This window comes from Penaeus vannamei, chromosome 4, assembly GCF_042767895.1.
Source record: "Penaeus vannamei isolate JL-2024 chromosome 4, ASM4276789v1, whole genome shotgun sequence".
NCBI classification, from domain to species: Eukaryota; Metazoa; Arthropoda; class Malacostraca; order Decapoda; family Penaeidae; genus Penaeus; species Penaeus vannamei.
The window spans coordinates 36220287-36235286 of record NC_091552.1 but is presented as its reverse complement, the minus strand read 5'-3'; the positions used below and the strand labels follow the sequence as shown (position 1 = coordinate 36235286).

General features: G+C 47.9%; 1 protein-coding gene across 4 annotated transcripts in view; it reads left to right on the top strand.

The window, feature by feature from the left end:
- The window catches only part of LOC113808118 (early growth response protein 1), a 106618-nt gene that overhangs the window by 84088 nt on the left and 7530 nt on the right, over positions 1 to 15000 (top strand). The window contains exon 1 of one of the 4 annotated variants that reach the window (XM_027359452.2): positions 2065 to 2544. The exons of 2 other annotated variants lie outside the window; for them this stretch is intronic. In XM_027359452.2, the coding sequence (XP_027215253.2) occupies positions 2301 to 2544 (244 nt within the window). In that variant the 5' untranslated portion in view covers positions 2065 to 2300. Of the gene's footprint in view, positions 1 to 2064; positions 2545 to 3227; positions 3508 to 15000 lie in introns of those variants that run through there. One more of the 4 variants, XM_027359453.2, reaches the window with a different exon arrangement.

The following is a 15000-nucleotide window of genomic DNA, read 5'->3' as shown; positions in this document are numbered from 1 at the left end:
GTGTGCGTGTGTGTGTGTGTTTGTTTATTTATATATATATACATATACACACACACACACACACACATATATATATATATATATATATATATATATATATATATATATATATATATCGTACATTTTACAAGTCTGATAACCACACGAAATTGTGAAGAAAAAAGAAAAACTTTCCACGAGAACAAAGGCAGCGAAGATTCATGGTCACGGACAAGGCTGGGAGACAGTGCGCCCTTTTCTTTTATCCATGAGAAGCGGGGATAACTAGGAGGAAAGGGGTGTATGTATGTATGTGTGTGTGTGTGTGTGTGTGTGTGTGTGTGTGTGTGTGTGTGTGTGTGTGTGTGTGTGTGTGTGTGTGTGTGTGTGTGTGTGTGTGTGTGTGTGTGTGTGTATGTGCGTAACAATAATTGCAAAAACACGTGAATTGCGTAATGTTTTAATGCCCTCGCTGTGATTTTGCCTGCGAACATTTTTGTGGCCTCTTTTACTCAGCTAGAGGTCATAAATGTCTATTATTTAGTTTATTTTTAACGAGTGATGTAACATCTGTGAATGGCAAGACATACCAAAGCGGTGTCTGACCTTGTCCACCGGTCAGGACGCCCAGTGGGTCATGCAGTCTGCAAGCTTACTTTGTATGATCAGGACGACAAGATCGTATCAAATACAAAAATTCACATTGCAGGATTTCGATATGAGGTGATCGTTTCCAGCATTGCAGATTTTTTAATTGTAGCACAAATTTGATGTTTATTTCAAGCATAATTAAGTTTTGTTTAAGGGGTAAGTTTTATTCCTGATACATTATGGGTCATTCAACTTTCGTTTTAATATTCATAAAGCAGTACTTACGGTTGAAATAAATAATGCAAAAAACTATCCATAACGAGACAAAGTGACAATTTTAAACAACGATATTTCAAAAGCTCTTAACTAGGACACCACTACACGTTAGACATTACGCTTTGTTACTATTAGTCGAAAGTAGTGTTCAGGAGTGACATAATATCCTGCCTCATCGCTTGTCAGAATACGCTATCTAAAAAGTTACCCCTTCTATATAGAGCGGTGAGGAATGACGAGCCGGGAAGCTGCGGTGGGAGACACTCAGGAAAACGTAAAAAAAAGTCCATGTTTGTTTTGTCATCCTTTCTGTTACGTCAAGTCCGGTCTGGGCTTATTGTTTACAGCGTTTACCAGAGCGATCTCTTACCCATCACTACGCGCTCAAAGCAGCCACTTGAGGAGGGAGATTTCTAATACCTGCGGTATTTATACAACTCGCCAAAATGAGAACGGCGGTAAGAAATGAGAAAATAACATGCGAAAAGGCGAAGGGAGTGTGGCAAGGCAAGAGGAACGTTTCGCAAAACGTTTAGCAGCTGGACAAGTCTTCTATGTGGGGAGGTCAGTGCCCACGTGGTGAGCACACCCACACTCTCCACCCAGCAAGTCACGTGACTTGGTCAGGTATAAGGGGTGGTTGCAGACCCGCCCGCGCCAGTGTACACCTCTGGCCCATCGCGTGGGCCTCCTCCTCACCACACGGCATGATACTGCTCAAGACACGTGTCTGGCAGTAAGTAGGCACTGTCTACCGATATCGTAGGTGAGGCAGGACTGGGCAGATTGCTGTTTCACACCTGTATTAAACCGTAATAAGCCTATGTTATGTAGAATAAAGTTAAACGAGCGCGGGGATGACGTCACATGTTCGGCCGCACTCGGGTCTCACTCGGGTTACCAAATATGGTTATGAGGCAGCGCGGGACAATGACGTAGTGGCAGCAACACCAGCTCACGGCATCAACTGCACGTGCACAACAAACTAGAAGTTCTAACCGAAATACAATATTTTCAATATTGCTAATACATTTTTTCTAAACTATTACATAAAAAAAATCCCAAAACTAAGCCACAAAACCTCTGCGCACAGAGGATTTCAATAACTTGCAACTTATCGACTGCTCCCTCCCTGAGTACGGAGAATGTGACGTCTCAGTGACGTCACGAGATAGAGAGAAAACGCGCTCATTGGTGGCTGCTCTCGTCTCATTCATAAAACTGGGCGGCCGGACGCGCGAGCTGGTTAGTGAGTATCGTGGCAGTGCTGAGGTAGGAGGTTCAGCTAGCTCGCAGCCTTGGCTCCACTGGCAGACTCGTGGTCGCTTGGGGCTTTACAGTGCCTCTCGCGCGTGCCACCATCAACCATATCAGGCTCTGGGTCGTCTAACCCACAGCCTGACGACTCTCCACCATCACATATTTCAAGTGAAGACGACTTAAACTTTGCCACGATGATTATGGACGGAATTGACCCAATTTCTGCTACTACCATGGCAGACTCTTCAGCTGTGTCGTTCAGTTTGATGGGCTTCGATGCCTTAGTCAAGAACAGTGACTGTATTCCATCGCCGTTACCTACGGCGTCAGTTTTCGACCGCTCCACCGAGGACTGCCTCAACACCCCAGTTACCGTAACGGAGATGCCCTCCTTCTTCGGGCCAACAGAACCACTCCCGGACCCGCCCACAATGACAGGTAGGTGTTGACCTCGAGCGGCCCCGCCCCCTCTACCTCCCGCCCCCTCCGCTTTCACCGCGTGTTGTGGTAGATACCCGGTGCCCTGCCTGCCTGCCCAGTGCCTCGTGCCCCCGCGCCCGCGCCGCATGCGGGACCCCTCAGTGACTGACAGATGGTGGTGACGGTAACACGGTCATGTCATGGTGTCAATCTCAGTGCGGTACACTCGTGTCACGTGGAGGTGTATGTGACAGTGCCGGGTCACCAGGCCGATGTTGGACATGGTTGTGAAGCACCGATAGCGCGCCCTCATGCAGGCCGTCTTCGTAGTGACCCCAGGACACACGTGAAGGAATGGTTAGTGCATGGCAACACGAGGCATGCATTGACTGTCTCTGTGCATAGGCCTACACTCATGGATGCAACACTGTGCCGCGGTTATTGCACCTTGGCTTTAGCTCAAGGTTATTGGGGGTTCAGTGCATGTGTCCTTGGAACGGGGTTAACCTTCAGTGGTGCTGGCTGTACAAGTGCAACACCTGGACATCTGTTGAAACTAGCGATACAGGTGCGAAAGATGAATGTGGGGGAAGGGAGGGGGGAACGGTAGATAGACCGACGCTATAATATCCAGCTCACGCAACAACACAGGTGTACCCGCTCGCAGCCACCTGTTATCATGGGAAGGGAGGGGGGTGAGGAGGGGGAATCTAATCTTTTGGTTCCGGAGGTAGATTAGTTATCGCTCGCCGGAAGTTCTCTCTGTTTTATCGCGTTGGGAGTGAAAAGCAAAACGGCGAATCGACCTCCCGCCCGTCTGCCATGCCCGCGTGGCCTCAACCCTTCCCAGAGGTGTTTACTCTGCCAACTTCCCTCTTGCAGGTCTCACAGTCGGATGATGAAAACAAAGTACGGCTTTATGACTGTGCCGTTCAAACGTTCCCGGGTCTTCCGTACTCTTTATGAGCCACCAAGAGCCAGGTAGAACGTGGTTTGAATAGCTTGTCAGTGCTTCTGTTTGTGTCTGCTTGCCGTGTGCGTGTGCTTGTATGTGTGTGTGTGCGTGTGCCTGTGCCCCCACCCCTCCCTCTCGCTGCGAAGTCTGATGTGATGAGTGTAACATAGGCAGCATAGAAGCAGCATACCCAGAGGCATTACCAAACCTACCACCACTTGTTCGGCGCGGGAATTCTGGCTCGCGCCTCACTTTTAGTTACTATATTAAGTGCATGATTCGCGATTACGTATCCTAGCACATCCATGCTGGCACGTGGCCCTTGTTGCGGAGTGCCAACACAAGGGTTTTTACTCCTTTTTTTCGTTTTTCCCTCTCCTGGTGCCAATTGAATCCTATGCTACCGACTAATTCGGGAACAGAATTAACTAAGAATAGCCGCGTTGTGTCACTGCTTGGCTAGGGGTCGACTTAGAGATAGTGCCTGTGTATGCTGCCGCCCCATGCCAACCCGGTGAGAGTCCCGTGATGGTAAAGCGCGCATGGCGTTCTCTCGGCGTGGCACCAGTCATGGCATCGGTGTCTGAGAGACGCCTGGACCAGCTCACACCCAGAAAGCCTTGTTGTTCACTTAAAATATTAACCTTAAACAAACACTTAAGAGCTAAACTCCTCTCCTCTCTTCTCTCTTTCCATCCAACTTCGCGCCACTTTTTTCCACGATAATGATGCGAGTGATGACCATGATTAGAATAAATCCTCTTCAGACTGTTGAACTGTTTTGAATATTAGTCACAACCATCAGCATTTTCCTCCGAGGCCGTAGTTATTCAATTCCTCGTCCGTCTGGGCTTATTTAGGCCGTCCTTGACTCATGCTTGATGTATTCAAGAGCCAACTCTTCATGAACCAAGTTTGACAACAAATACCTTGGTGCTGGACACACATGGTCATACAAACAGTGCTTATGTACAAACGGTTTCTTTATATGTAAAATCTATTGCACAGACTCGAAAGCACGAAAACGAAGAGAGAGGAGGAGAGATTTAGTCCATGCATTAACTTTTGGGCGTGCATGATGAAGGTATAGGAGGTAATGCGCCCGATATGGTACGAGAAAAAGGGCTGTTTGGGCAGCATCTGGTCGGGCGGCACCGCAGACACCATGACGTGGGGTGACGTAGCGACTGAGGCGATGATGTCATCCCCTACCCTGTTCTCTCTCCTGTCGACATCTGGCAACTTACCTGCTCGCCTGGTGATTCCACAACACGAACATTGCATCTTTTCTTTCTAATCTTTTGATTTTTTTTTGTTTTTGTTTTGGTATAATCTATTTATATCTGTTTAGTTTGTATTAATATGTATTATTATTCATTTTCACAGAGGGCAAAGGCCGACACATTATGCGAGCCATGTTATCCTTTTGAATGATCTAAAATAGTGTACCGCACACATGTTTAGGGTTTGTTATTAACAACCGACTAATTGTGATTGCTAATGATTAATTTTGACAAACATAACTCAGGTTCGCAAAATAAATCCGCTCAGCCCTCCTGCTCATGGCTACACGAAAGCAGAAAAGTTCTCTCCCTTGATTACTTCCTGTTCATGTTTTCCAGGTTTAATCAGCAAGTAACAGCAACAGCATCAGTAACAGGTATAGCTAGGCCTACATTTGGCGCAGCATCCCCTTAGGAGTCAGGGTAATTTGGATGAGCAAGGGTCTTGCCGAGAGAAAACGAGAGGACAGAAAGGAAAAGGATAAATTTCACAAACATGACTGCAGACATCCAGACTATAACTTGGCAGCCGCATCGTAAATTGGTCAGTACAAGAACCCGTCCGCCCACTTGCCCATTACGTCACATCTTATTAGTATGCAACGTACCGTCTCGCCAGGTAGTGCAGGCTAACGTAAGATGACGTATGCCTCCATTTTGGGAGATGACGTAGTGTGACGAAAGATGACGTAGTGTTTGAGGGTTGCCCACAGGATCGCTCTTACTTAGAGTAATCTTTAACTCATCAATGGCCATATACCACTTTCTTTTGTTACTGTTTCATATAGAAAGATGCTCTATCATGATGCTGATCTCCTGCCTTCAGTATTACCAGAGCATAAGTGAAAGGCCGCAAGTAAAGTAACAACAGAGCATGTTATCTGGCGAAACCTGGTAACATAGTGTGTTCGTGCGTTCGTACAGGACTTGGCACATGCCCAGCTGCACTGCCAGACAGGTTGTGACGTCACTTTATTACCACCGTTGTTTATTCGGTGCCTAACACCACTTGCCATCTGCATCAACTCCTTTTTTCCATTTCGCGAACGCTGCAATTTTCCTCCTCGCCGTCCCGTCTCCAGAGTCCGCAAAATCCTAGATGAAGAGGAGACCAAGCCGGTGCGTGCGCGCGTGAGAATCCTCCCCATGCGTGTGTGTTCCTACAGACATTCCTCGCGGGTGTGTCGGAATGCCGCTCTCCCCGCCCATGGGACCTTACAGCATCCACTTCCTAGCCTGCATCCTCACAACTCACACCCAATTAGTATGCCTGATTGGTAACGTCCCTGGAGTGTGCTCTAGCAGCTAGATGTGGGCAAGCGGAAAGGGGTGGTGTGTGTGTGTGTGTGTGTGTGTGTGTGTGTGTGTATGTGAATGAGTGAGTGAGAGAAATGAGACCGAGATAGTGAGTGAGAGTGAGAGAGAGAGAGAGAGAGAGAGAGAGAGAGAGAGAGAGAGAGAGAGAGAGAGAGAGAGAGAGAGAGAGAGAGAGAGAGAGAGAGGTGGGGGAAGGAGGGAGAGAAGGAGAGAGAGAGGGGGAGGAGATGAGGGAGGGAGTGAAGGAGAGAGAGAGGTAGAGAGAAAGAAAGAGAGAGAGAGAGAGAGAGAGAGAGAGAGAGAGAGAGAGAGAGGGAGAGAGAGAGATTGAGAGAGAGGGAGAGAGAGAGAGAGAGAGAGAGAGAGGGAGAGAGGGAGAGAGAGAGAGAGAGAGATTGAGAGAGAGAGAGAGAGAGAGAGAGAGAGAGAGAGGGAGAGAGAGAAAGAGAGAGAGAGAAAGAGAGAGAGAGAGAGAGAGAGAGAGAGAGGGAAAGAGATAAAGAAAGAAAGAGAAAGTTACTACTATCTTAGAAGGCGCAAAAGTTTGACAAATCGTCAAGATGATGCGAGAAGTACAGGTCGCAGGCCTGGCGAGACGAGTGCCACAGAAGGGCAGATAGTCATAGCAGAGGCAAACAAGTCCGGTGCAAACACAAGGTCAACTCATGCTAACTTTGCAGGGAATGTCAAGGAGGGAAAGAAGTTCACAGAGGCAAGGTCGGAGGGTATGACTAAAAGCAAGGTCAGCGGAAACAAGGGAACAAGGAAGAGGTGAATGGGGCAGGAAAACTGTTTCAGTCGCATATGTTTCGTGGGTTTGTAAGTGTCAAACTCAGTTGAAGGTCATGTATGAGCAGACAGGTGTTTTACCGCAGGAAGAGACGTGTCTGATTGCGCACGTGTTGGCGGACTCATAATTCACATTCATCCCTTTTTTTTCTTAATGAATTCCGAGAAACTCAATGGAATGACGTCTACCAGATCCCGTGAATCGCTTATACTAAATATTCGACACTTTCGCAAATATCGTCTCTGCATGAACGCGCTTGACGGATACACAATTTATTTTCATATACAAACACATATATTCCGCTTGACGTTTTCTTGATACTATTTTGATCTAAACACAAATAGCATTCTACTGAAGTGATACAGGGCTATTTTTAAGAAAAGGCTGAAATTCCTAACCTGTGTGTTTCTGGCAATCAGAACATCAGATAGTTGCCTATTTGTCTTCTTATTTCCCCCTTTTAACTTAAATCCAAGTAATCTAAAAATGAGAAGATGAAAAAATGAATGGAGAAAATCGTTAACCGTAATAATACAACCATGAATACATACAATAAACCGGTGGCTCTTCCCGTGCCCTGAATTATGAAAGAGAATGCTACGTGTCAAAGATTAACCGGCAACTGGGCAGTGGGTGGCGGAGGGAGTGCGTGCGGCAAGTGTTATCGTTCGCCTCTCCGCCAATTGCAAGCCGAGACAGCGTGACGTCGATGTGACGCAAGCAAGGACATTCGTTATCAATTCTCTCACTCGCTGATAGCCGAAAATTGGTTCAGCTAAAGCGGAGCGACGTTGTAGTAATTAATAGACTGATATTTACGATAAGAAAGTTCACGAGAGAGGAAGGGAAAATAATTAACATTTTCATATCCGGTAAAGGTCAGTTTCGCAGTTCATCCGTAAAGGTGGCAGACGCTGTATTCATCCGGTTTATGATAAGACGATATTTTTCAATGTAATAATCTTTATTTATTACAGTTCGTACCATTCATTCTATCGAAAAATATAAACTCATTCATGAGTACAGTACAGCACATTCATGAAGTACAGTACAGCACATACAGGAACAGTGGTTAGGTTAATACTTTATACACATATATATTGATAAATATATAAATACCGTATAAATACAATCGATTTCTTTTACACTTTTTCTATGCAGATATACATACACGTTTACACATAACATTTACGGAGGCATATACATGTATATATATTTGCACATATACTTTTTTTTTTTACATAACTATCACTTCCGGCGCCGGCTAACGCACGCTCAGCACAAGTGTTCACAGCCAATCTACTCTCGTTTGCCACATCTGTTGCTACACCTGTGGCTCGTATACCTCGATGAATGGACGAGAGTCAATATGAATGAACACTTCAGCTTACTTTAATGAACGGTTGCGGCGTGCAGGGGGCGTGGCTCTGAGCGAAACTGTTTTATTGGGGTTTGTATCCGTGCGGTGTAATAAGATCACGTGTACACGTTTTTTCAGGGTTTGCATACGTGTCTGTGAAACCTGGGGTTGTAGGGTAATGTTCCGTGGTTATACTATTAATTAATCTCGCTGAGGTTCCGTGTGGCTTTCTATTCACCAATTGTGAAATTCTTCGTGATGTATACTTTCTAACTACTTTTTCAAAGCTATTGCAGATAGTTAACGTTAATTTCTCCATCCCTCTGTCTATTTCTGTCTGTCTGTCCCCCATCTCTTCCCCTTTCTTTCTCGGTCTTACTCTCACTCTTTTGCTCTCTCTCTAACTACTTTTTACCCAATATTGTTCAAGGCCACTTCTTTAAACCAAATCCGAACCTCCTGGCGAGTAACCTTGACTCATTGTTTTGAAACAGGTGTTCTTTGTTTATACTGCTCGATTGTGATCGGGTTGGGGCTAACGCAAACTGGAAGGGTAGATCCCTTCAGCCAAATCAATCATTTGCTTAACCATGTTTTGATGCCGTCTTCCCTAGCGTCTAATACGTCCCTCCTCCCCTCAACTTCATTGCACTGCTCACTGAGAGTCGGCCTCTACCCTCTCCCCCTTCCCCTCATCCTCCCCTCACCCCCTCCCTTACCGCCAGACACTTGCCACCGTCCGGATGCAGGTGTTCGCAACGCTGACACCTGACACACCTGCACCCACTAGTGTAGTTATGTCCGCCACATCCTCCCTGCTCTCTAGCGCTTTCAGATCCCTGTACTTCTGCCTGTCATTGTCACTTCCTTTCGGCCCCCTAGCTCCTCGCCCTCCCCTTCCCTTCCTCGTGTAGGTCCCCTCACCCTTACCCTCCCACCCTGTGTCTTCCCCTCGCTTCTTGTTACCCGCCGGTAGTGCCTGGTGCCCTCCCCTCCCCCACCCCACGTAACCCTCTTGGTGAAGTGTTCTCTTCCCCCTCCACCGTCTCCCTCTTCCTCTCCTCCTGCGAAGGTGGAATCTACGCCCCCTCACTTCCTCGACCTTCTCTCCCCTCTCCCCATGTTCCCCTTGAGTCCTGTTCCTTAAAGGCGCAGGATGTGATTCAGGAAGGAGTTTAGCAGGAAGGACGTCGTCGCCATCGAGGCACCTGTCGATTCTCCCTTATTTACATATGAATTCACCTGTACGTATGTACAGACACACGCACATCTGTTCTCAAAGTTGAGTAGTGAAATTGCCTGGAAATTATCGACAGATGTATGCGAAACTAGCGCTTTCTGGGAACCCCCGGCCGTATTCTTGGAGGATCGTGACTGGTGGGGGTTTACGTCTGCTGAAGTTCGTTCCAGGATGATTATTGCTATTCCTGGAAAGCTGCCATCACAGGATTGTCTTTCTCTGGAAAATGACGCAACATGCTTTTCTTTAGGCTTGATTTTTTAGGCGGTGGGGGTGGGGGCTCAGCTGGTAATGACTAGTATCCTTAATATCAAAATCGCAGTAATGAGAAAAGAACAGCAATGCCATTGGCGGGACGTATGGCGCCGCACGGTCCTCACGAGTGCCAAAAGAGCGTGCCAGTAGCGGGCCACAGAGACAAGTACATCAGAGTGGTGCTCAGGCTGGCCATGTTGAGGCACTTGGTACCGCGTGTCCCTGGGTGCCAATATCAACCCCTTCCTCCTTCCGTGCCACACCCACGCCGCCCGCACGCCCACCTGCTGCCCTCAGGCATCCGAGACACGCGTGTATACACTGCCATGATGCGCCCACTTGTCAGTCATCTCATGAATCCGGCCTGCTTGTCTCCAGGGAAAGCAGCGATGATTGTACTGTTTACATTGGTCAAGTGCACGCACCCCTCGCCGCCAGATGTCGCTTTCAGATGTGGACAAATGCAAATGAATAACCATGAAACCCAAGTAACACAAATCAGGAAACACCTCGCAAAAAAAAAAAAAAAAAAAAAAAAAAAAAAAATACCCCCCCCAACAAACACACAAACTAAGCTCGGCAACGCAAACGCAAGCCACAAACGATGCCAAGCGACGCGAAGACGACCAGCGCCATCCACTATTCTCGGCTGGATATCCGACACAGCATGGGGAGACGGCTGCCATATGGCTTTAGCGTCGGCCTCGTCCAAGTAGCCATCGAAAGGTACAGACGTTAAGGGGACTTTACCACGAATCTCAGAGGAGAGTACCTCGGCGGGGTGCCAAGGCCGCTCCTCCAATCGGATGATGGTTATATGCTTTCTTGGAATCCTCTGGAAACTTCGATTTCAGGATTCTGGTCTCATCCTGACGGAGGGAGGATGGTGTTTGGGGAGGGAGGAGAGGGAGGAAAAGGAGGAGAGGGAGGGAGGGAGGGAGGGAGGGAGGGAGGGAGGGAGGGAGCGAGCGAGCGAGAGAGGAGAGAGAGAGAGAGAGAGAGAGAGAGAGAGAGAGAGAGAGAGAGAGAGAGAGAGAGAGAGAGAGAGAGAGAGAGAGAGAGAGAGAGACGGACATGCAGACCGAGAGAGTGAATCGAGGAAGAAGGAGAATGAGTGAGGGAAGGAGAGAGAGAGAGATTGGAAGAGCGCGTGAAAAGAAAGCACATATGAACGAGAGAGTGGATCACTGCAAGACACGCATACAAACATGCGCTCACATAGACACACACACACATGTGTGTGTGTGTGTGTGTGTGTTTAAGTATGCATGTACATGTATATAATATATAGGTAGATGGATAGAGAGGGCAACGGGAGAGAAAAAAGTAAAAACATATCAAGTAAAAAAAAATGACAAATGGTCTAAGTGTGAGATTCTCAGACGGAGTCCCAGATGGTGCCCCAGGAATGCAAAGGAGATAAAATGAGATGCTAATAGATACAGTGACGTAACAAAAGCCAATGCATAGACAAACGACGGCAGAAAAAGACCGTAGACTTCAGCAGCAACAACAATATATTTTTGTGAGCTTGCCATCTTTAAGTCTCCGAGGGGGTCGTGATAGCTGAGAGAGAGAGAGGGTGGTGAGGGAGGAGGGGGAGGAGGGAGCATGAAGGGAGAAGGGAGGTGTGGGGAGCGGGGGGCATGGAGGGGGAGAGAGAGGGGAAGGCCCACTTCGTATCGACCAGCGCCGCCACCCTCGCCTGCCCCGTCGTCGTCGTCGTCCGGCCGCGTCGGCGCACCCGTCTCCCAGCGGCCTCCATTCATGCCGTCCCGACAGCCCAGCTTTAAGACTTTCGCCATGTTTCTCTCGGTCTTTCTTTCTCGCTCTATCCCTGCGCTCTCTCTTTAAGCCCTCACAAGAGGATGGGTTGTGGACTTTACATATTTGGCTCGTCCTCGAACTGTATCTGCGGCTATTTTCGGTCACTTTTATTTATAACCGAGTAAGAATGGCTACGGGGCTGTTGCGTGCGGTTCACTCTCGTTGTTTCTATAAACGACAACAGATGTCTCCACGGATCACTTGGCCATCCGCGAGTCGTTCCTCAAATCCTCAATACGGAGCACAAGTATCATCATAAACCTAGGCCTTACCTCGACAATCTCTCAACACATCCTCGAACAAAAGAGCAAAACGCCATAAAAAATAGATTTTACAACCTCTTCCATCTGCCTTGCATGGTACGTGGCGTCAGGGAATTAATATACGATTGGAAGGCGGGGTTCATGACGGCCATAACAGTGACCGAACCACCTGAATGACGCAGCAACTACAGTTTGATCAATAAGGTACACATTAACTAGCGATTGACGTCACTTGATATTTAAAAAGAAATTAAAAAAAAAAAACGAAAAAAAGGGAGCAGAAAGTATGACATATCGCGTCACCAAACGTAAATGATAGGTGTATGCAAAAGGTAAAATGTTTTCTTTTCTTCTTTTTTATTTCCAAGGTTATGGTGACTTATCATTATCCTGCCCCAAAAGTCTGGCCCGTCAGCAACAAGGGAACCCGACATCAACGCGCTAAACGAACCTGTCATCTACCTGATTGTTTTATTGTGATGGTTTATCACCTCCTTTATTTCACGTGCCAATGTGGCTCTACGGGGAAGCCGTTGGGTGTAACTGTTAATCATGTGGATTGTGTTCCGCGAACATTGTACGCAAAACAGAAACAGGAATCTCAAACGTGCGCACACACACACACACACGCAAACACAAACACAGACACACACAGAGGCACGGACGCACGCACGCACACTCGCACTTAAAAAACACGCATACTAAGCACTTACACGTACACTTACGTCTACACGATGGTAACGCTATCACATGACGCCGGATATGTTGCTTGGGTGACGTCACAAGACCAGCTGTTAACAGGTTACCATCTGGCTGCTACACTCGGCGTTGTCCTTAATGGAGGGGCCATGATAGCTCCACCACATGGCAGAGTCACGTCCTCGAGAGCCAGAGGAGAGCCAGAGGAAACGCGAGAGCCGTAAACACTTATTTCGGGACTGATTTTGCCGTTCACATTACACGTCTAACGGGCAAGTGAATAAGGGGATAGCTCGGCTTGCCATGGGCTCAAGATCTACGCAGGAACCCCCCCACCCCCCCTTCTTGCCTCCTTGTATCCCCCCATTCATACCCCCAGCCACCTTCCCCCCCCCCCTCCGTTCTCCTACCCGATCTAGATACGATTGTTTTAATTACACGAACAAGTGTTAGGTCATCCACGCTACACATGCTATAACTGTAACAACGTCATTAAGCATCGCCCGGGGAGCTCAGGAGATCATTTTTTTCTCCCCCACCTCCTTCACCCCAATCTTTCCCTCTTCCCCTCCCACCCCCCTTCCCTCTCTCCGTCCTCTCCTCAGCGAGCAGTGATGAGTTAGTCAGCTGGAGAGTGACGTCACAGTCTCTGCTCCTCGAGTCACCCTGTCACCCGACTCCGCACCCGCGGCTCCGATCTTGCTACTTCAACCTCCGCCGGAGTGCCATAAGAGTGCCAAGGCTGACCCTGCGCAGATCGAGGCACAGTGTGGCTTCAGGGTGGGGAGGGGAGTGGGTAATAGGGGGAGGGGGAGGATGCCATTGACGACTCCGAGGAAACAAAAATTCTCAGAAGAGGCGGCATTGTCTCGAGAGGGACTGGTGGCAGCGCTCGCCGCGACAGCGCCGGCGAGAACAATGTCGCAGAGGTATCCGCATGACCTCATCCACATCCGGGTCATCTTGGCATTTGTTTATCTCCGGGCGAATTTGAAATGTCACATGCAAATTATCTGAATGGGCTGGTTGGGCAAGAAGACCCGCTAAAGAACCCCTGTTATTCATGCTACGTACTTAAAGGTTACTTGAACTGGTATTTGAAATTCAAAACTGATGTTTTATCTCGCGCGCCTTCGAGATACTGTCATTTTCCGTCGTGCGCAGCGTCGCCGTTCGGGTTTATTAACCATTAGGAGCTGCGTTAGCTTTGTTGACTTTCTCGAATTCAGTCTGGCGTTCTATTAATACTTAGGGGAGGACAGGGGGGGGGATGGGGAAGGAGGGAGGAGGTGAGAGGTGGGAGGAGAGAATGAGATATAAGAGAGAGAAAGAGGTGTGTGTGTGTGTGTGTGTGTGTGTGTGTGTGTGTGTGTGTGTGTGTGTGTGTGTGTGTGTGTGTGTGTGTGTGTGTGTGTGAGAGAGAGAGAGAGAGAGAGAGAGAGAGAGAGAGAGAGAGAGAGAGAGAGAGAGAGAGAGAGAGAGAGAGAGAATGAAATAGAGAAAAGACAGAAAGAGAGAGAGACCAAGAGAGCAAGAGAGAGAAAAAAAGACAGAAAGAGATCAAGAGAGCAAGAGAGAGAGAGAGAGAGAGCATACACGCAGAGAAGAGAAAAACGACAAGGGGGGCGGGAGGGAGCACTGGCCCGCTGATGGAATACACCACATACAGGCAAAAAACAAGAAGTCAACCCCTCCAAATATTGTCTTTAGTGAGGAAGCAGGGAAGGGCACGGTCGTCTGGCTCCCTTGCTTCCCCTCCCCTCCTCCAACCACCCCAACCCCACTCCACCCTTCCCCTATCCGCCCCGCCTCCTCCAGTATTTCTCCAGGGCGCTATTTTTAGTTTTTAAAGTTGCTATGATTTCTCACGCTCGTCCATAAGCGCTCTGCATTTAGCCTGAAGTGACACTCGTCTTTGTCTAGCGATGTGGAGTGTGCAAAGAGGACTTCGGCGTCACACAGAAGACCCGTGTGAGGAAAGAGGCAATAAGGAGGTAGGGATTGGATAATACCAGCACTGATATAGATTTTGCAATATTTCCACACGCACACACACACACACACATATATAGCTTGCAGCTCATCAATGGAGAGAATATTAAAGACACTTAAGAAGAGTCGGAAACAGAGTATCTCCAGTGAGCCACAGCCGTAACGGAAAAGCAGGCGTCGTTAAACAATAAAAATATATTTTTTAAATCCGTGATTTAAATAAGAGCGAGAAACGTTATATTAATGTCAAGGAAGGTTCACAGCGGGGAGAGCCAAATTATACAGCACTTGAGATGGTTAGAAACTTTTCCCACGAACGACGACATGAAATGCACACAGCATGTCCCAAAATATCCGATAAATCATACGATATCTTGGGAAATTTAGGGGAGGCTGGCGGGGAGGAGGGAGGGGGGAAGGGGAACTTGAAACTTATTCGGTTGGCCAGACGCGCCACGAAGATCGTTAAGCAAGGTCAATCCTGCATCGGTTA